This window comes from Vigna angularis, chromosome 5, assembly GCF_016808095.1.
Source record: "Vigna angularis cultivar LongXiaoDou No.4 chromosome 5, ASM1680809v1, whole genome shotgun sequence".
NCBI classification, from domain to species: Eukaryota; Viridiplantae; Streptophyta; class Magnoliopsida; order Fabales; family Fabaceae; genus Vigna; species Vigna angularis.
In genome coordinates, this window is record NC_068974.1 from 35,643,734 (window position 1) to 35,665,792 (window position 22,059).

A 22,059-nucleotide genomic window follows, 5' to 3' on the forward strand; every position below is an offset into this window, starting at 1 on the left:
AGTGGAGAATCAGAAGATTTGGTTCTTGAGCTTGTTTGAGAAACTGAGCGAATATGATGGCGCTGCGCGTACAAGATTACCAATCCGGGAGTACCACGTGTCGTGAGGAGAGTTGCATGGCTCACGTGGAGCGGGACAAGACAAAAGCACGAGGTTTGTTATGCGTAGCAGGTTGTTACTGTTTTCCTCTCTCGTACCACATTTGTTTGGATTAAAATAATTAAGAAGTAACTGATTCTATCGATAAATATTTTGTTAGTTGAAATAGTTAACTTGATCTCCATTGCTTTAATTTAATCTTTTAAATTTTTTAATTTTTTTTATCACTTGTATTGTACTTTTGATGAAACAAATTTTTAGAAACTCGAGTATTTTCATGTGGAATACTGTTTGAACTTAAACACTTGTTAAGCGAAAGTTTAGGGTGATTTTAAGATGTGATATTTTTTTAACAAAAAAGATATAGTTAACTACAATTTTCAAATTAATACCCTAAATATAAAAAAATTAATATCTTTTTATAACAAACACACACACGTGTGTGTGTATATATATTATCTACGTGTTGATAATCAATTAAGATAGTATCTACTTTTGTCTTTATTAAATGTAACATCCTAATAAATAAATATATACATTATTATAATAGTACTTTCCATGTATAATTATGTCTTATTTTTTGTTTGTACTATTGTCTACTGTTATATTAAGTATGATCACACATATAGTAACGTGTATTTTTAATCGAGAGAGCTTATAACAACAATTGTTCATAATTCAAGATTACATTAATCTTTAAATTGTTATGTTTTTTCCTTTCTAAACTTAAAATTAGAGTTAGTCGTCCCAAACCTTTATATATTTTGATATCTAAATTTTAAAAATAAATGAATATATAAAATGATATTAATTTTTTTGAGTTTGTCGTTTGGAACTAATATTTAATACATAAAATATTTAACGCAATTATATTAAAATAAATATATTTATTTATTTTAAAGTTTGATAATCAATCAAAGTTTAAAAAAATAAATAATTTTAATTTACGTCCAAGTTTAAAAATTAAAAGCATATTTAACTTATATTTAAATATATATTTTACTAGCCAGGGATAATTTACCACAATTATATGTTTTTTCTTTGCATAATTGAATTAATTTTTACCACTTTTATCATTTGATTTTGATTAGTCCTTAATTTAACTATATTGTAATTAATATATTGTAATTATTATATATTCTAACATTGTTTAGTGTTTGGGTTATTAGTTGATATCTTCACCTCATTTTAATGTTATTCTTGCTATGTAGGAAAGTTAAGAGAAGAACCTACAATCTCATAATGAAATATCACGAGGTGAGGTACCCACAAATTCTAGGTCAAATTATAAGAGTGAGTTGCGCATTCATTTTAGAAAAGGTTAAATTGCTTTAGTTGTCCCTATTTATGTAGATTTTTTCCAATTTGATCCCTATTTTTTTAAAATCCTCAATTGAGTCATAAATAATGTTAATTTGAATCAATTGAGTCCCTACTGTTAATTTGGCAAGGTTAAGTTTTTGTTAAGGTTGGAGGTTGACGTGTCAATTTTTTTAAACGTGGCATGCTGAGAGGAAAGTGCTTGTGTCGCCGTCAGCACCATGGGCAACCCTAGGCCGTCGTCAGCCACCTTGCCGCAACCTCGCCATCACCCAACACCAGCGTCGCCTCCGTCGCGCAATCAATTTACAGCATTCTAGCAACCATCTTCTTCATCTTCTCCAGTAGAACCCTCGAACGCAAATCGCAACGCCGTCTTCGATTTCTCTGCCAGTTCACGAACATCTTCATCAACCTCCCTCACCGTTATTCAAACACCACCCAACACTGCAAGCCATCGCGACTGCCGCCACCTAGAGCTTCCTTTTCGCGCCGCAGCAGCGTCGTTTAAACCACCACCGCAAGGGCAGGACGTAACCATGGAAGCATCTTCATTCTCGCGTTCATCATCAAGCCCAGATTCACCTGCAAATCCAAAAACCTAGAGAGCCAGAAATCGCAAAGATGCAGAAACTTCTCCATTGTAGAAGCATCGAATCGCGAATGGCATCCGCCACAGTTCTCCCTCCTCCTGCGCGAGCCATCACCGTCTTCCTGAACCTACAAAGGAAAACCCAATCATAGAAAAACCCTAATGAAGATTGGGCGAAATCGGACCAGCAGCCACAATCATCTTCATCGCACTGCGCCTCATAACCATCAAGCGAAAATCCAAATCGCAAGATCTCCTTTCTCCATCAATGTCCACCTTCGTGCACCGCAAGGAAGAAGAACAACATCACCTAGTCTCGCGCAAGGTTCACAAGACTCTCACAAGCACATTCCTCTCATATTTTTTAATCACCAAATTCCATGTATTCAACTCTCAGCATGTCACGTTTAAAAAAATTGACACGTCAACCTCCAACCTCAGAAAAAACATTAACCCCGTTAAACCAAATTAATGGCAGGGGCTCAATTGATTCAAATTAACACTATTTAGGACTCAATTGAAAATTAAAAAAAAAAACAGAGATCAAACTGAAAAAAACCTACATAAATAGGGACAACTAAAGGGGTTTAACCTTTAGAAAATTATGTAATTATCGGTTAGGATATCTTTTTTCTTAAACTTAGTACATTTTTTCAAATTTCATATTTACATAATCTAATTATGATCATTCCTTAAAATGTTTGTTAACGGAGAAATAGGGGGAAAATGTAGTATATCCTTTTTGGGAACATATTTATGTTAATTTCTTTTTAAGTTCTTGAATTAGGTGTTTAATTATCTGAATATAATTATCTTTGTTTTAGGTTTTGTTTTATCCATTTTAGTCTTAAACTTTGTTTTGATGGACCTTAAACACAATTTTGGTTGTTTCTTTAGTTCAGTCTTACAATAGTAAATTCAATTCACAACTGATTAAGATTACAAGTCTTAAATTCTAATTTAAGATTACAACAGTGAAACATAAAAATGAATATAACTTTTGGAAAAATAGATCTCAGTTCACAAGGAACACATTCAATAGAACCTATTTGACATTCATAACAGATCATAAGTTTATTTCTAGAGAAGATACAAACCTCCTCAAATCCAAAGCTCAACGCACCCAACAGCAATCTGAATTTGTATTTTGATACAAAGAACACATTAAGACACACCTATACTGGCATACAACAGACTAAAGAAAGTTTAAAGAGAACTTGTAAAAGCTAGTTTAGAGTTGAAAAAGATTTCAACTCAAAACAGTAACATTTCTGAGAAGTTGGGTGGAGAAGCAATCATCACCATACTGTATCAATTGAATAGCATATTCAAGTGTTCATGCCTGCAAGTTCTAACCTTCCTCTCCATAACTCAGTATAAAATATCTTAACAGTAACAGAATCATCCCAGATACTATCAAAATATTCATCTACGAAGTGTAGGAACAGAACAAGCTTAGTTTTTCTTGGGAACCCCAAGCCTCAGGCGGAAATCCTCTTCCATAAGAGGAAGGCCATCTCGCAACTTGACCTTTGGTTCCCATCCCAGCAATTCCTTTGCTTTTGTTATGTCTGGTTTTCTCTGACGAGGATCGTCAGGAGTGTTCTCAACCATCTTTATCTCCACTGCTGGATTAATAAGCTGCAAAAGCATAGCCTTATAAATCAAAATTTTCACCAAAATTCCATTTTTAACCCACAGGGTAAACAGAAAGCGTCTTTTTCCCCCACATTACTCTGTTAATTGCATATTGCACAGCACATACATTATCCCTCTCACGAAAACATGTTCATAATTTGCTGTCAAAGAATTCCTGGGTTCAAACTGTTGTTTAAATCTTGCAGTTAAAATATGACCAGACTGACAGATAAGGGGGAGTGTGGAATTCTCCAAGAATTTAAATGGGTTACAAGTCAAAACTAACCTCTTTGACATTCTCGGCAAGTTCAATCATTGTAAATTCGCCTGTAGGAATAAAGTATCAAAACATTAGAATTTGGCAAAATAATCAGAGTTCAAACGACTCAGTTGTGATACAACCTGGGTTCCCAATGTTGATTGGACCAGTGTTTTCCCCTTCCATTAGACGTATAAGTCCATCAACCTAAGATGTTTCAAATTTATAATCATAGTCAATCACACCTAGTACTTGAATCAAGATCATAATATACAAATGAGACACGTGTAGCAAAGATACCATGTCAGAGACATAGCAGAAACTGCGAGTTTGAGTTCCTGGAACTTGGACAGTTAAGGCTTCACCACTGTAACACAAAAATGTACATGATAAGCAACAAAATGAAGAGCAGGCTCAAGAAGCACGTATTTCATACGGTTATAAAGGTTGGATTTTTTATTAGTGTACTAGAATAAATTGTTATACTTGATTAGAGAAGAGCATCAATGTTTCTTGAGAGTTGAGATATATGTAGTCATAAAGGATTTACCGAAGTGCTTGAGCAATGAAGTTGCTGACCACACGCCCATCATCAATATTCATGCGTGGTCCATATGTGTTAAAGATTCTTGCAATGCGTATTTCTGAGAAAAATATATTAAAGTAAAAATCACATTAATTTAATATTTAACGGCAATGCAACACTTGTATTCTCCATTCTCTCATGAGAAGGTATTACCAAGGAGAAAAACAAAAAAAAAAAAGAGAAGGAATTACCTATTCCATGCTGCCTATGATAATCAAACATCAAAGTTTCTGCAACACGCTTGCCCTCATCATAACAACTTCGAACTCCTGTACACACGTTTTTTTACGTTTAGGATATATTCTTCACAAGTTTCAGCATACATATTTTTAACAATACTAATTACAATAAACTAAACAAGTAATTGAGGAGCATCTCACATCTTGAGCCTAAGAATTAGGGAAAAGTTCTTTCTAAACCCACCCCCTAATCAAATTTTACCGAGTCACAATAAAACAACGGATATGGCATATATATAAAATCAATGAACATTCCAAGTTCTTATCAAGGTATAATTCAAAGAGATCATATACTTGCAGCATTCAGATCATGTTCATTAACAAATGCTTGTTCAAAATGAAAAACTAATTTGAAGTGTGAAAACTAAAATTGAGGTCTACATTATTATGAGCTCAGCTAAATCAGTATGAGCCCACTACAATGCCATTGATACATCGAGTTTGAATTGAGAATGAGATGATTATGTACCAATAGGGTTAACATTTCCCCAATAGCTTTCTGGTTGTGGATGCACGAGAGGATCTCCATATACTTCTGATGTAGACGTAAGCAAAATCCTGCCAATCAAAATTACAACTTGGTAAAATCAACAATTGGTATTGATTTAGCTTATCAACTTTATCTTTTAGAAAAAGAGATAACCTTGCTCCCACTCGTTTAGCTAGCCCAAGCATGTTCAGTGTTCCAATCACATTTGTTTTTATTGTCTGTAAAGTTTTACAGCAACTGTTAGATTATTTCTCAAGATTCACAATAAGTGAGAAATCAACCAATGCGTAGGCCATAAACATATTCGGAATCAATATGCAGACTAACAATTGAAACATTAGAATAATATATATGAAATTCCCATGTTAAATTTGCAATAGAGCAAAGGGGTGCTCTGGGAGGACTTCAAACTACTTCAGTGCTAGAAATAACTCGTGTAGACAACTGGCAAGGAGTGTGGTAAATAACAGAAATACAGAAGTAGATTCTAAGAAGCCCACCTTTACAGGATTGTATTTGTAGAAAATTGGAGAGGCAGGACATGCAAGATGATAGATTTGATCAACCTCAATCAACAATTGCTCTGTGACATCTGTTCAGGGAAAAGAAAAGTATATACTTCTAATTAAATTAAAACACATATAGAAACAGAGAAGAAACTCTGCATGTGATAGATTCATCTTTCAAGTTGTGTTGAACAATAAGATGCAGCTGACTGGTCTACAATCTATATTGGTGTCGGATTCAGAAAATTTGAGAATAAACTGTCGGAATAATCCTGAAAATTACAAACACAAGTCATTTTATTCCCTAAAACTATGAAAAATAAATGAGTCCTCGAAATTAGCAAATATTAGTCCTTCTAGTCCCTAATGTTAAGAATCTGTCAATTTGATCTCTTAATTTAACTATAGTCATCTGTCTCCCTGATTTTAGAGCACAGAAGTCAACCTAGTACCTGACTTTGCTGTGCATCATCATTTAATATGGTCCCCATATCTGACTAACTAGACTGATAAGGACTAAATTGATTGATTCTTTCAAGTTAGGGACCAAATTGACCGATAATACAGATTTTAGAGACTAAATAGTTGACAATTGTGAAAGTTGGGATCTAAAGTTTATTTTTTCACAATATCAAGGATTAACTGAATGATGCTTATAATTGTAGGTACTACTTTGGTGTATAACTTAGAAAATTTATATATCTATTAATTTAATATCTACACTAATAACCAACAAGCTTCTGTTGCCTGATCCATCGCAGTCTTGAAGATATTTCACAATCTAGATGACTCAAATTACGAGGCCAAACACACATTACAAGATGAGAAGAAAGGAGAGTCAAACATTGGAGGATTACAATGAAGAAAATAATAAAATTATACCGTGGCGGATTAACTCAAATCTTGGATGGCCAATCCATTTTTTAAGGTTGTCTTTAGATCCAGTGAAGAAATTGTCAGCAACAACAACCTGATTAGAGAAACATATTGTCACATCTTGTTCCAAAGTTTTACAGCACTCGTTGAATAACTAATGAACTTCAAAACTGTGAACAGAAAGATATCAACATCCTAACCTCATTTTTTTCATTTTCCATCAATCTGTCAACTAGGTGAGAGCCAATAAATCCAGCTCCTCCAGTAACCAGAATTCTCATATTAGACTGTTGTCAGAAATGAAAGTAACATTGTAAAACCAAGAGTTCACACAAGGAAAGGGAAAAAAAGGACTAGGTAAAAGAAGATATCATTGCAAGAAAATAGTTCAGGTTATCAGTGTTCTCTAAATAATGAGATGTAATACGATGTTTTAGGAACATATACCGCTTCTGCTGAACTGTGTTGTGCAATAGAATGCATAAAATGTCATGTAGAAGTGGAAAAGGCACATATTTTTATTGACTAATTGGCAACAGGAGATGACAAACAGAAAAATGCAATCATAACATCAATTTAGACAAGAGTAAGGATTGAAATTTAAACTAAAATGCCAACAGCTACAAGATCAAACCAGTGCAGTGGTTGACATTCAGAGAGATCTGAATTTGAGTACTCATGTTCACAGCAGACATTAAATATACTGAATCACTCTAAAATAAAAATCTAGCCAATTAAAAAGTTATGATTATTTTATGTTCCTTGATTCTGAACTACAATTGGAATCAGCACCACCACGAATAAAGATTCATTCATAAAAACAAAAAGGGGATTTTGACAAGCACAGGTAAGTCACTCATCTGAAAGTAAATGGTTTTATAATTTAACACGTCATGTCAAATGGCATTATCAATAGAGATCAACTTGTAACAAAAGCGAATTGACAAGAAATTTGCATAACATGAACCAAACAACAATCAGAAACAGAATGGCAGAGTAGCACATGCGAATTCTACGGGAGAGTTCACCTGAAAAAACTTGGAAAAACGCAAGGGGGATGGCATTGGGGGTTGCTTTGTTGCTCCATTGGAAGAATTCGTTGCCATTGTGAGAAAACCCACTGCAACTCAAATCCTGAAACAATTTCCAAAGGTCAAAATAAAACACTATGAGTCCTCTATACACGCAATTGTTAAGTTACAATGTTTTGCAAAACCAAATCTAGTAAGAGACACTTCAACAACATCCGAAAGACAAAGAGAGTGAGAGTTAACAATGGACCTGCTTTTAAACTTAAGCAAAAAAAAATAGACAAATTCAAAACCCCAAATCACAGATCTGATCCAAAAGCTCCATGATCAGTCAACAATTTATAGAAGAAATAAGATCCAGGAGTCAGAAATTTCCCACCAAACGGTAAATTAAAAATTTGATTTTTAAATTAGCTACTTCCACACCCAACAATAATTTAATAGAAAAAATAATTTAGGGATCCTTCAAACTCACGGAAAGTTGAAGAGCATATGATGAAAGGTCCTATGCAACGGCGACGACACAAAAACAAAAAGGGTGGCATCATACCAAACATTGAAGAGAGAAAAAAAAGGCCAAAAGTGAATATTGAAAAACATGTATATATGTGTACAATACAGAAGCAAAGCATAAACATTAAGTAAAGGGTACATGCAGCGGTTGAGATTGATAATTGTGTTGAAGGTGGCTTCACTCTGAAACTTGAAAATGAGATGTGGGTGCTGTCAGAACCGTGTGTGTGTGAATATATATATAAGGTTTTGCTATAGTGTTCTGGACCTGTCAGATAACATTTACCGTATAGGATAAGTAAGTAGCTGTTTTCTCATCACTGTAGGAGATGATGACACTGCGTAAAACAATTCTTTAATAATGTATTTATTATTTATTTTAAATTTGTTTCCAACCTTTTTTTTTATTGGATTTTCTTTCTTTTTTCTTTTTTTCGAATCAACCCAGTCAAAAAGAATTTCCCAAAACTATCCTTCCCGGAGAATTTACACAAGTAGACTTAACATCTCAAGTGGAATTCTGATATGATATTCTTTAAACAAAAAATAGGCAAGCGTACGCCTGTTTTTCAGTTGGTATATTTTAGTAATGTGTATCAAGTTTTAGTAGATAAAAATATCCTTATATATCATGAATTCTAAGTTAATATCCTTATATATCATGAATTCTAAGTTTTAAGGTTAAGGGTATTTTAATCATTTTCATTCTCAAAACTAAAAAAACCTTTACTCACCTCTCTCATTTCTCTCAACCCTTTCTCTTTCATTTCTCTCATTCCAACATTTTCTCTCTCTCGTAGTCCCAACTGAAAAAAAATCAGAAACACTCGCGGTTAAACAATTTCTTACAAAAAATGATTTTACAATGAGTTTTGATTTTATAACTTTTGTCTTATCTAATTTATCTAATTTTCACAAGCATAATGGCATATGAAGGAATTGGTAAATGGCTGGGGAAAAAAATCAGAAACACTCGTTTTTAAACAATTTCTTATAAAAAATGATTTTATAATGAGTTTTTATTTTATAGTTTTTGTCTTATATAATTGTATCTTATTTTCACCAGCATAATAACATCCAAAGAAATTGGTAATTGGCCTGGAAAAAATCACAACCACTCGTCTTAATAAATTTTATAATGAGTTTTTATTTTATAATTTTTGTCTTATCAAATTTTCACAAGCGTAGGAGATTAGTGAAGATGATGAAATTGAAGAAATCTCGAATGAACCTTTGCTTGAAGACGAATATGCCAATGACTTAACTCTTTACAAAGGTAAATTGTTTAACGGCAAATGTTTCTGATTTTTTACTTGGGACTACAGTAAGGTGACAGAGAAAATGTTAGAGTGAGAGAGATGAAAGAGAAAATGTTAAGAGGAATAAGGGAGGTAAGTAAGGGTTTGGGGTTTTTTTTAGTAGTTTTGAGAATGAAACTATTCAAATACCCTTAACCTTAAAACTTAGAATCCATGAATATTTTTGTTTAATAAAACCTGATACACATACTAAAATAATTTTTGTCTAATAAAACTTAGCAAACCCCATATATATATATATATATATATATATATATATATATATATATATATATATATATATATATATATATATATGTATATATTGTTAATAATTGTTTTTATTTTGTATATAAAAGTAATAAAATAGTGAAATTATTATGTAAAAATATATGATGAAAATTAGGTTATATGTTGTAATTATTATTATTACAATAATTAAGTAGTAAATTTAACTAATATGACAATAATTTCAGTTTTAAATATAATAAATGAAATTGATATTATAATACAGTGTTGGTAATTGATTTTATTAAATAATTTGTTTAAAAAATAAAATGAAAAAATAGTTTTCATTTATAAGTAAAAAAAGTAATAAAATAGAAAAATTATTATTTAATAAAATATAATAAAAAGGTTACGGTAATTATTGATAGTAAATGATAATGTCATTAGTAGGTGTTGATTTTCAATGATTTGCTTTTATTCCTATTCTTAATGTGTCATAAGTCATTAATTAAAATTTTAAGTTTAAATGTTTCTCTTTTACCATTAATCTCATTTATATTGTAGAATTTTTTAATTATTATACATAATTGTCACGATATACAACAAAAAGTAAATAAATGCAATAAAAGTAGCTGAAACAAAATAAATCTCAAATGTATTATAATAAACTGTAAACTATTTTAACAATTATTTAGAAATGTACTCTTTATGTGAAAAATGTATACACTTTAAATATTTTAATATAACATTAAATTTGCTATTGTCAATTTATATTGTTCAAATTAATATTTTGGAAATTCTTTTTATTTTTTTCCTAAAGGGATTGTTTTAGAAAAATTAGGTCATAATTCCATTTCCAATAACGCGAAATTCAAATATACTTTCCTGCTACCAACAAAAAATTCAGGTTGAGAATTCACACCTTCAAAAATCAAATTCTAACATTCATAAGAAAGAAATCTATTTTATCTCGATAAATATTTTCACAAAAGTTTGGTTTAGAATTGTTTTCCTTTTCAAAGTGATTTATTGAGGTGAAAATTTGGTCAAATGTGATAACTTATTTTTCTTTAATCTTAAATTAAATGGTTTTAGGATTGATTTTTGGTTTAAACCCTCTGTTGGTCCTCGTATTTATATGAAAATCTCAAATGGGTCATCGTTTTTTTTTCGGTCTCAATTGGGTCATATTTTTTGTAAAAATGAGCCAATTTTACCCTAACCGTTAAGTTGTTCTAAACGGCGTTAAATTAGGTTGAGCTGTATTTTTTGCTTTGATGACGTGGCATTGTTCAATAAAATTTAATGGCTGATGTGTTTTAAAATTGTTCACGTCACATCTCAAATCAACTTCTTCTTCTGTCTCACCACTTTCTCTCTCTTCCATCTCTTCCATCACTCAAAAGCTGCAATTTTTCTTTGTTTTTTCCTCTTCTACTTCATCTTCCAACTTTTCCAGTCCTTTTCCATTGTTTTTCATTCTGCAATGACACCACACTGCAACAAAAACCATTTTGATATCAAAACAACAAAACCCAATTAAAACCCAAAATTCACGAGACATAAAAAACATTGTTATCTTTTTGAGAAAAATTGAAATTGGAACTGAATGGATTTGGAAACTACAGATGTAGTCCGGCTGCATCACGCATGTCGGCTCGATGCAGGAAGGCTGAATGTAGTATCCTAAGCTTTTGGTCTCCAAGTTCTTTGATGACTTCACTAGAGTTGGACTTACAGTGCACCTTAGAGAGAGATCAAAGTCTGAAAGCATTATGTGACCATCTTCTCTCACCAACACATTTTCAGGTTTCAGGTCTCTGTAGATGATCCCTAGCATGTGCAAGTACTCCAAAGCAAGGAGAACTTCTGCCACATAAAACCTAAAAATCAATTTTTTTTAATTTAACAAGTGACAATACATTTATTGAATTATTCAGACAAATAAATCAAGATACATCATACATCATTGTCAAAGTTCAAGATAACTAGAAGATAATATACTTGTGCGTCCACGGGAGGAGTCTGCATCAGTGATTGGAGGAAGAAGAAGTATTGTAGCCACGGAGATCTGATGATTTTAAAACACATCACCCATTCAATTAAATTCAATTAAATGCATAATGCCACGTCATCAAAGCAAAAAATACAGGTCAACCTAATTTAACGCCGTTTAGAATAACTTAACGGTTAGGGTAAAATTGGCTCATTTTTACAAAAAATATGACCCAATTGAGACCGAAAAAAAAACGATGACCTATTTGAGATTTCCATATAAATACGAGGACCAACCGAGGGTTTAAACCTTGATTTTTCTTAAACTTGTTTAGTCCAATTGGTTTGCTACAAGGTCAAACGGTTTGATGAATAACTACTTAGACTCAATGACCTACTTGTTGAGTTGGTGGTTGACTGTTTAATATGATATGTGACCGTTCAATTTATTTGAAGACTTACTAAGTTCACTTGCTTACTTGTCGAGTTAGTGCTTGACATCCAAATTTACTGGCCTGCTCACTGAGTTGGTGCTTAACTATCTAGGCTCATTGACTTATCCATTGAATTGGCGTTTGACCATCCATACTTATTGGCCCGTTCGTCGAGCTAGTGTTTAACCATTTGGGCTCATTGGTCTGTTTGTTAAGCTGGTGCTTGACCATCAAACTCAGTGACCTATTTGCTTAATTGATGCTTAACCATCCAATCCATAATTGATCGTCTAGGTTATGACTGATCGAACAATCGTACAATACAATACTTATTATACTATTCTCATATATAAAATAATACTTATATATAAACTATTTTACCTTATTTAATAATATTTTTTCATAATATTCTGCAATTGGTTATATTTTTAATGACTATATTTTCATTATATAAGTTTAAATTAACACTATTTTTACAATATATTTATTTTAAATAAATAAATATAAGTAATACTTCTTAAAAATTTAAACTAGTATAAAGTTAATGTTATTTATATTTAAGTGACCGTGCTTACTAAAAATACATGTTTCTTTGAAGGACAAGGACATTAACTATCATTTCAACTACATCTTTAATTGTATTTAATTTTTGCATCATTCCTATAAATAAGTGAGAGACATACAACAAACAAAGTGTTTAACAAAGGAATTAATTATTCTTAAATCATGGGATGTACTTTAAAAAATAAAATAAAATAAGAAATATTAATTAATATTTTTAAAATAGTCACATTAAAAAATTATTTCTTTATAAATGATGATTATTTTGGTATTTATCATCTAAAATCAACCTTTCATATATTAGAGTGAAAATCAGATAAATGTTTTTCTCGATAGTTTTTTAAAATTCCTCAAATCAATATAGTAGTAAAATATTTATCAAAATAAAATCTCTTTACGATGAAGGTCACACATAAATTATCGGAGAGTCGAATTTCAATCCATTATTTTATTATCATCACAATAACTTGTTTTCGAGATTTCTAATATATTAATAAATAAGTATATTTATATAAATAATTTCATAAAAGATTAGTGTTGAAAAATAAATTGGAAATGAATTTATTAGGAAAAAAAAAATCCTAATAATGACGCTTTCGTAGTGATGCGTATAATGTATATGCATTTAAACCAACACTAAATGTCAACGTTGATGTGTTGGAGATTTCATCTTAATTATAACCACCAACATAAAAGCTAATATAATATTCATTAGAAAACAATTATTGTAGAAAAATAATAAAGTAGTATTAGTTATAACTTTTATTTTTATATTAATTTTATTTTAAATGTATACTTTTTTTTAAGAAACTAATAATTAGGTTGAATTTTATAAAAATATATTTTATACTATAGAAGTTATGGAATATAGTTTATGTTATTGATATACATTATCAATTAATGATGTGTTATATGGATGTGATGTTAAATTGTTAAAAGTGAAAATGGTAAATTTGTATAATTGTGGATGTGAAACTCTAAATGGATTGTAATATTATAATATAAAATAATATGGCGATAAAGATATAAAAACGAGGATGAGTGTCTATAGTGTTTGAACTAAAAACATACACTATAAGGATGTTTTGAATTATATTGTTTTAAGTTAAATTAAGTTAGATGGGATATGTTGCATGTTTTGGTGATGAAGTCCTGCAAATGGGTAAAATTGGTTTAAAATGCTCTTATTTAAAAATAAACTACTCAATTACATGTATGAAAAATGTACCAAAGTTCTTTAGGACCAATTTGACACAAATTTTGTATATTATTTCATAATTAATTTTTAGTTTAATTATTGGACAATAATTTATTTGTTGAGCAAAAACCAAAGGTAGTGTTTTGTAACTTTTAAATAGTATGTTTAAAAATATTTCTAAATTCTAAAATTATTTCTCATTAAATTCTTATCTTTTACCAGCGCACTACATTTAGATATAATTAAAAAGTGATGAAAAATAAATTAAAATTTATTTTAATTAAATTGAGTCAGGAATATAATAATTATAACGTTTATGTTGTGACATGGTCGATTGTGGGTTATAGATGTAATTATTTTTAGAAAAGAAATAACATATTGAGATGTTTAAGTTATGTTTTAAATTTGAAATTTTGAATGAGATATTTTAACGCTCACGTAAAGACAAAAGTTAAAATTATAAAAAGAAATGTGACAAGATCCTTGCTGGTTTACCAAAATATGATAAAGTTCATTGAAGATAAGTTTGAAATTTGGAAATTTGTTTATTATAAACTTAAACTTTTCTTCTCTACGCAAACTGAAACTACTGGAGTCAAGTAGTTTTCTTAGATATAGTTAAATAATAGACGATAAAATAATACTAATTCATTAGAAAATTTAATTTATCTTTCTAAAATATATTAAAATACCTTTTTTATGATCATGAACAACGTTAATTTTTCCTTAAAAATAAAAAAAAATGTTGGAAAGAGTGTGTTTTTAACAATTTTTTCACTAACCGTAATAGATCGAGCTAATCTGGATTGGTTTCCATGACACATTTTAACAATGCGTTCAAACTTTATTTTATAAATTAATTTAAAAAAAATTAAATTAAATTTAAAGTTTATTTTTTAATATAATATTATATCTATAAATTAAAGTCTAGCTTAATAAAATTTAATATATTTAAATTTATTGTTTCACCAAAGATAATCCCAACTTAACGTGAAGAATAATATCTTAAAAATGTCATATAAAAATATATATATATATATATATATATATATATATATATATATATATATATATATATATATATATATATATATATATATAAAGGTCTATTCATTATTGATTGAGTGAGACTTAAAGTGATTTATTAACAATGACGGTGACGAATTAGGACATGAGTTAATGTTTACCAAAGCATGTTCAAATACAATTTAAGTTAGAATAGATTTTCAAAGTTTTTCTACTATAAATATAAATATCACTCAAACGAATTTATAGTTGTGTCTAAATTTATTTTGATGTGAGTGCTGTGAAGATCCCACCAGCATTCACCGTTATAACATGAATTTAACAACTTTTTTCAACAATTTTTTTACAATTAGACATGTGTTCACACTTTATTGGTCTGCTATTTGAAAAGGACCAGTTACAAATGCATTGTGAAAAAGTTGTCAACAAAAACGTTGTTAAAAAAACTTTTTCTTATAACATTGAATATAGAGGATCAAACAAATTCTAAAAAAAAAATTTACAATGGAGCTCTTCAAGCAATAACTGGAGATCTATTGTCTAAAGAATCTGAAACAGTGAACTGCTACTGTTCAGAGCTTTGGATAACGTCAGATCCAAATTCAGAAACACATTCAAACTAGAGGTGTCCTCTAAAGATTTATTGAACTAGGGAAGCAAAACTAATTTGGCCAAGCTTGGGTTATGGGGCTAAATGAAGACTACCAGGATCGTAAATTCCAGCACCAAGTGCTATGAAAACCCAAAATACGAGAAAACTTATGACGGCCTTTCTCAAAAGCTGGTCAGAATTACTGACTTGGCGGGCATCTAATTCATTAGATGGCAGTGATGGCAATCCCCCATTGTCACTGATATCCTGCTCTCTATCAATTATGTTTGTCCCAGTTGAATGAGGTTGCAGCATATCCCAGTTGCCAATTTTAGAACATCTCATGCAAGTGCATCTTCCTCCAAGATATGATGGTGGTGTCGGAAAATTGTCAAAAAGTTCTTTCCAATATATCTCTCCCCCTAATTTTAACTTCTTCTTAGTTGTTGGCTTCAGAACCTAGATTCGAAGTCTTAAATTAGTTCATTTAAATAAAGAAAAAATTATTTACAGTCGTATTTTTGTAAGAAAGAAGAAATTGAGAATCTGTATCCAGCCTAATAAAGAAATTGAGAAGAAATTGAGAAGCTATGATGATAAATGAAATTGCATTTAGTCGAGCAAACCATGCCATGCATACACTAAAATAGCACCAACTTCATGACCACCTTCACGACTGCTAGTTTGCTATTTTAGCTTAATAAATAAATGGAAAGGAAAGTTTACCTGAATAAAAGTCTGGGCAATAACACGAACAATTGCTGGTAGTCGGATGACAAACAAACAACCAAGTCGATTGGGAAAGTAATCTTGCAGAAGGGATGAACAAGTTCTCATCACTTTCATGGGAATTCTCAACGGAGATAACCCTTCACAGTCCACCAATACTGCAATTTGAGGGTTGTTTGCATCTACCAAGTGCAAGACACCATATTCTACCTGTGATACTGTAGTACAACCACTGATTAAGATTAACCTAAAGCATGAAACCAATAGAGCAAATACAGAAACAAATGGCTAGAGACAGAGATACGACATGTTTAAAGGAAAAAAACATACTAATTGCCTGAGCAAACTGAAGTCTATCTTCAGACGCCAAAGAGCGACAAGCTATCCCAAGCCTTACAACGAGGCAAGGTCTGTGCAAAATATCAAATCCATGCCAGAACACCATATTTGACCAAGTTTCCAGCTCTTCTCCTGAAAAAAATCTATAACTCTCCCGCCACCGTATTGTCTTCTTGATTGAGGCAAGGAAGCATGAAAAGTCATTATTAGAAGCTGCGTAAAATCTGTGGAGCTCATCATCATTGATTCTGCATAAACACTACAAAATCATGGTCCGCTGCAACAGGAGAAATCAAGAAATATGCATGTAAATATGCTATTGCTATCTAATAAGGCTGCGCTAGCCAGGACTTCAGAACTTGTCCCAAGAAATACAATAGCTGGATCTATTACTATACTGTTAACTATTGCATAACAATAAAATTATGAAGCTGGTGCATTTCACATCTGATTCAATCTCTCGTGATTTTTCAGTTTTGAAAAAAATTTAATCAATAGTAGAGTGTACTGCTAGAACTCCTAGTATTTCATATAGGTTTAGTTTAGTGAAAAGAAACAAAAACACAACTGTTGAATTGCTGATAAATTATTTATATCTTGTGCCACTTCTTTAAAAAAAACAGTAGAAAACGGTAGATATCAATGTAAACTTCAAAATAACTGTCATTGTAGGAACAACAAATAGCCTAATTTTGAAATGGAATTCTGTGAGAATCATATCTAAGTATTTTTTTTTTTATTGGAATGGTGTATTTATATACATAACAGAAAACATCTATACCTTTCTGGCAAACTAATCCCTTGATTTTCCAACTCTTGATTAAGTAGAGTCAACCAGTTTTCATATTCTAAAACTTCAGGATCTATCTCAGAATGTCTGCAAAAGGAAAGAAAAATATCTGTAAGAGTATAAAGAAACTTGCACGGGAGAATTATAGACATGGAAAGCTCCAAATAATAATTTCATATTTATCCTGAAAAACAAGCAGGGCATAAGAAGCATTTTATTCACCTCAAGACTTAGTAACAGAACAAAGTAATTGCGTAGGAGATTCATATGTATGGCGTGTGAAACATTGAAAGAGCTGATTTGGGGACAGTCCTTCACATGTTTGGCTCAATAACATCAATATCCTACATTACTTTCTGAGAAATATATCAGAGGCCTCTCAGCCAATACTTTTTATTTTAACATAAAAAGCCACAGAGAAATAACAAATGAGAGGCAAAATTTTATGAGTGACGGGAAGATATTGTTCATCAGATGTTATAATAAAATGTAATGATTAAAATAGAAAAGTCATGTAAATTATTTTAAGTAGCTATATGACTTTAAGTAACCTTTAACCATTACCATCCATATATAGTTGTATGGCTAATATTTTCTCTCCTCACTCTCATAAAAATAGTTCTCATACTAGTCACATCCCCTACATATTAGTAGAAGCACAGTGCAGTGAACTTAGAAAATCATTTATGTTGAAACAAGAGTAATACAAGATACGGACACAATTTTAATGCAACAAACTTCAGGAAACACTTCCAAGGATTAGCCCCAAACATCATATGTAAATAACAACAAAAAAAACAAATTCTTATTTTATAAGGTCTATCAGCTTGCAATTTTGTCTAACCGGAGTTGTCCAAAGCAAAACACGACTAAATCAGACTGCATGGTTTTCATGTTGAAATTATCTTTGAAAATTCTAGGTAAGAGAAATTTTGCAAGAATAGTATAGGAAACAGAAAAATAAATAAATAAATCTGTTTTCACTGTTTCTGCATAAATCTTACCATACGGGAAATGAATTTAAAAAATGTGACAAATTTGTAAATTAAAAAAGAAAACGGAAAATAAAAACACGAAATGAAACAGAAGTAAAAGTGTACTTAGTTTTCCAAATGATATACAGTCTACTTGGATAAATTTTCCCATAAACACTTTCAGGAAAAGAAAACAAGAAAACGTGAAATAAATATCCCCACAAGCTAAATTTAACTTATGTATGAGTTAAAAATAATCTTTTAGAGAAGTATGAGAAAACTTCTACAAATTAACTCATGCATAAGTTAATATTAGTTAATGGAAAAACTAATTTCATTTTGCTTCATATATTTCTCTTTAAGAAATTCTTATGGAGACAATTTACTCAAACAGGCCCATTGCGTAAGAAGGCATAGTTAGACTTGTTGGAAGTCCTACGTCAACTAAAGATAAGACCAATTTATAATATATAAATGGGTGCAAACCTGACCTTACAAGCTGGTTTTGTGGGGTTAAGTTAAGCTTAAAGTCCACTTCTTACCATGGTATCAAAACAAGGTTAGAGCCTATCCCAGTGATATTTTTGTGGGGTTGACTTAGGATTAAAGTCCACTTTTACAGCACTAGTACCTCACACTAAAACAATCATTTAATGAACTGCAGAATAATGTTTTCACATCCCAACAAACAACTCTCGGAACCTGGTAAATATAATGATAACCACTGGTCACTGATCCTATTACCATTAACAAACTATCCAAATGACATTACTCTTAATGGTGCTCATACTACTGCACTAGTACCTCACACTAAAACAATTATTTAGTGAACTGCAGAATAATGTTTTCACATCCCAACAAACAACTCTCGGAACCTGGCAAATATAATGATAACCACTGGTCACTGATCCTATTACCATTAACAAACTATCCAAATGACATTAGAATGTAGGATGAGTCCGACATCTTTCTTTAGCTGTCGTTTATCAGTTATTTGTGAAGCTAAATTTATATCAGCAACTTTATCACCTTTAAAGCAGATTAACTTCGGAGAATTCTACATTACAACTACTCTAGCATTATGGGCAGAAAGGTCAGTCATAACTCGGATGCTAACCTACACATCATGAAGCTTCTAATCATATACCTTGTATTCGGGATAGGCTGTGCAGGAGATAGTTCGGCAGATACCTCAGAATCAGGAGAATCAACAATACAATCTGAGGTTCCATCACTACATTGTGGTTGATCGGTAAAGACTGTTGCAATCGAAAGAACTAAAAGTGGTCTTGATAGTACCTGGTAATAGAAAAAATCATTAGCTATCTGTTTCATAAATATAGCTAAACATGGGATATTAGTAGAAGAGGTAAAAAAGAAAAGCAAACAAAAAAGAGAAAATTCCTTAATTAGGCCCTCCTTCATCTTAATAGTAATGGAGGGCAAGGGAAATATCGAACATACATCTTATAATTGCTAATGATGACACAATACTAAAAGCATGAAAAGCTCTTAGAAGATCCATATCCATAGTCTCTATAGAGGCAATACCGATCTTTTTTTTATACAAAACAAAAATGAGGGGGAAGAAAATTATCTTTGAGAAACTTTCCATATGAAAATGATACATTGAAGCCACTAATAAACTGTATTCTCAAATCCCAAACTAAGATCTCTTAGAATCATACAAATACAGATTACGTCGACCAATTTCTAAAACTTAAAAATGATGTTCCAAGCTAATTCATATTTAGAGTAATGATTTTCCTGAACTATTATATTCCACCGCTTTAAAATTACATTCAATGATAACTTTGATGAACCCTTCAGAAATTAATAATCACAAACCTGCATGCTCTTCACCAAACCCCTGAAGGGTGCCCACCTCTGAATCCATTTGAACGGTGGATAGACAAGGATTTGTAGACCCTGCAGGCCTCGCCATACACACGGGCATTTACTCTTGGAGAACCTCCTCACGGTCTCTAAGGCAGCAACTTTGAGTAAAAAAAAAGTGGCACGACCCACAACACTGCTTCCAAAGTCACCATGGGTGAATGACACAAGTTGTTCATAATTTCTCCGTGCAAAGCCTTTAGGCCGTGATGCAACCAGAAGGTTTTTGTATGTATTTTTCCCAGCTACAACACTGCTTTCTTTAGAATTAGTTCCCATGCTCGAGGTAGAATTATCCACCGTACCCCCCATGTAAACTGAAGGCATGTCAGTTTCCCTAGCAAACAGCAAAACATAAGAGTATCTTCAGTTTTGGATGCAACAATTACGTTTTGTTTGTATAAACTCTTTTTAAACACTTGTAAAAGAAGAAAATTAGAAGAAAGATACATTAAATTTCTATATGAACTAAAACCAACGTACGCATCTTAGTTATCTGTATATGATTCTCTGCATCCTATATAGAAGTTAAACTCGTGAGTTTATATTTATAGAGAAGATTAACTCTTTTTTTTCCTTCTTATTTTCCTTATAAATATTTATAGAATTTTTTTTATATTCTACTAGAGCCTGTAGATTTCACTTTGAAGACATTTGCACCTTAATATCAAGTAAAATAAATATCTTCAAAGTGAAATCTATCAGTCACACTGAAACAGTCCAGTCCCAATATTCTCATCACTATATAGAAAAGGAGAACAAGAAATTATTGCACGGTTTTTATTACAAGCTGCAAGCCTACATCTACATAGCCGCAATGAAACTCAACACAAATCCAATACACCAAAATAAATCTGCAAAACTTGTCAAAATCAAAATATCAAAGGTATCACCAAAAAAGAAACGTTAAACATGAAGGACAAATCCAGTAGCCTCAATTGAAATAATGTGTATTACCGTTGCAATTAGCGAAGTCAAGAAAACATAAAGAATGAAATTAAAATAAGAAACAACACGGATGTGTGAACATAAAACGACGCTAGTAATAATCGAGACAAAGAATATGATAAAAACACTAGAAGCAAGAATAATTGTCAATTCGATCCGAAAGAGATGAAGATTGACCTGAAAGAAATGTGCAAGTGTGAAGGTTGGGAGATTAGGAAAGACAGTGAAAGTAATGTAATGAATTTTTATTGTTGATCTTCGTTCGTCGCCGATTTTCACCGAACGGACCTTCGTTAGTTAACTTTCCGATTTGCTTTCGTCGCAGTGGAAGATCCTTGGTATGGAGAGTGAGGAACTGAATCTAATTCTCAAACGTTGGGTGGCTACGTGGACGGTGGAGATGTGTTCAATGAGACGTCACAGTTCCTCCATCTGTTATTCAACAATTTTCATCTTTGGACATCAGACAAGCAAAAGGCAGCGTGAATCATATGATAGTTGAATTTTGCATAAATACTGTTTAAGTGGAATAAAAAATATTAGAGTAAAACTATTAAAAGAATAATATATTTAAGTGGTGTAATTGCTTTAAGAAAATAAATATTCAGATATAATTAATTATAATAGTTTTTCATTTTGATTTAATATTTGATGTGTAATGAAAAATTATATGGAGATAAGAATGCATGCAAATTTTCACCCTAAACGCCTGTTATAAATACAACACTCTTCTAAATGTCACAATAACTTAAACTAATAATATAATTATAGTTGGATATCTTACATGACAAGTTTTTAGGCCATTTGACACCTCATTTGAAATGGTCCAAAACACTCTTAAATTCTCAAAAGAACCATCTACCTTTTCGGTACTACCAAGTGAAACTTTAACACAGTAGACT

The 22,059-nt window shown here is 31.3% G+C and overlaps 2 protein-coding genes across 5 annotated transcripts; both read right to left on the reverse strand.

The window, feature by feature from the left end:
• Positions 1-3,045: 3,045 nt before the first annotated feature.
• LOC108319615 (UDP-glucuronic acid decarboxylase 6) lies at positions 3,046-8,442 on the reverse strand. 4 transcript variants are annotated; one of them, XM_017550805.2, is made up of 13 exons: positions 8,289-8,442; positions 7,634-7,739; positions 6,806-6,892; positions 6,612-6,699; positions 5,724-5,815; positions 5,377-5,441; positions 5,203-5,291; positions 4,686-4,763; positions 4,459-4,552; positions 4,209-4,275; positions 4,052-4,115; positions 3,936-3,976; positions 3,046-3,652 (listed from the first exon to the last, which is right to left on the reverse strand). In XM_017550805.2, the coding sequence occupies exons 2-13, from the start codon at positions 7,709-7,711 to the stop codon at positions 3,467-3,469; spliced, it is 1,029 nt and encodes a 342-aa protein (XP_017406294.1). In that variant the 5' UTR covers positions 7,712-7,739; positions 8,289-8,442; the 3' UTR covers positions 3,046-3,466. The 4 variants fall into 4 exon arrangements, with proteins under 4 accessions (XP_017406294.1, XP_017406295.1, XP_017406296.1 ...); XM_017550806.2 differs by having other exon boundaries at positions 8,293-8,439; XM_017550807.2 differs by lacking the exon at positions 8,289-8,442 and adding an exon at positions 8,112-8,261.
• A 6,960-nt stretch (positions 8,443-15,402) lies between these two features.
• LOC108319657 (uncharacterized) lies at positions 15,403-21,626 on the reverse strand. Its single transcript, XM_017550864.2, has 7 exons — positions 21,335-21,626; positions 20,162-20,546; positions 19,461-19,612; positions 17,331-17,426; positions 16,541-16,797; positions 16,208-16,428; positions 15,403-15,940 (listed from the first exon to the last, which is right to left on the reverse strand). Exons 2-7 carry the CDS (start codon positions 20,534-20,536, stop codon positions 15,572-15,574), a joined length of 1,470 nt encoding a protein of 489 aa, XP_017406353.1. The 5' UTR covers positions 20,537-20,546; positions 21,335-21,626; the 3' UTR covers positions 15,403-15,571.
• Between the last annotated feature and the right edge of the window lie 433 nt (positions 21,627-22,059).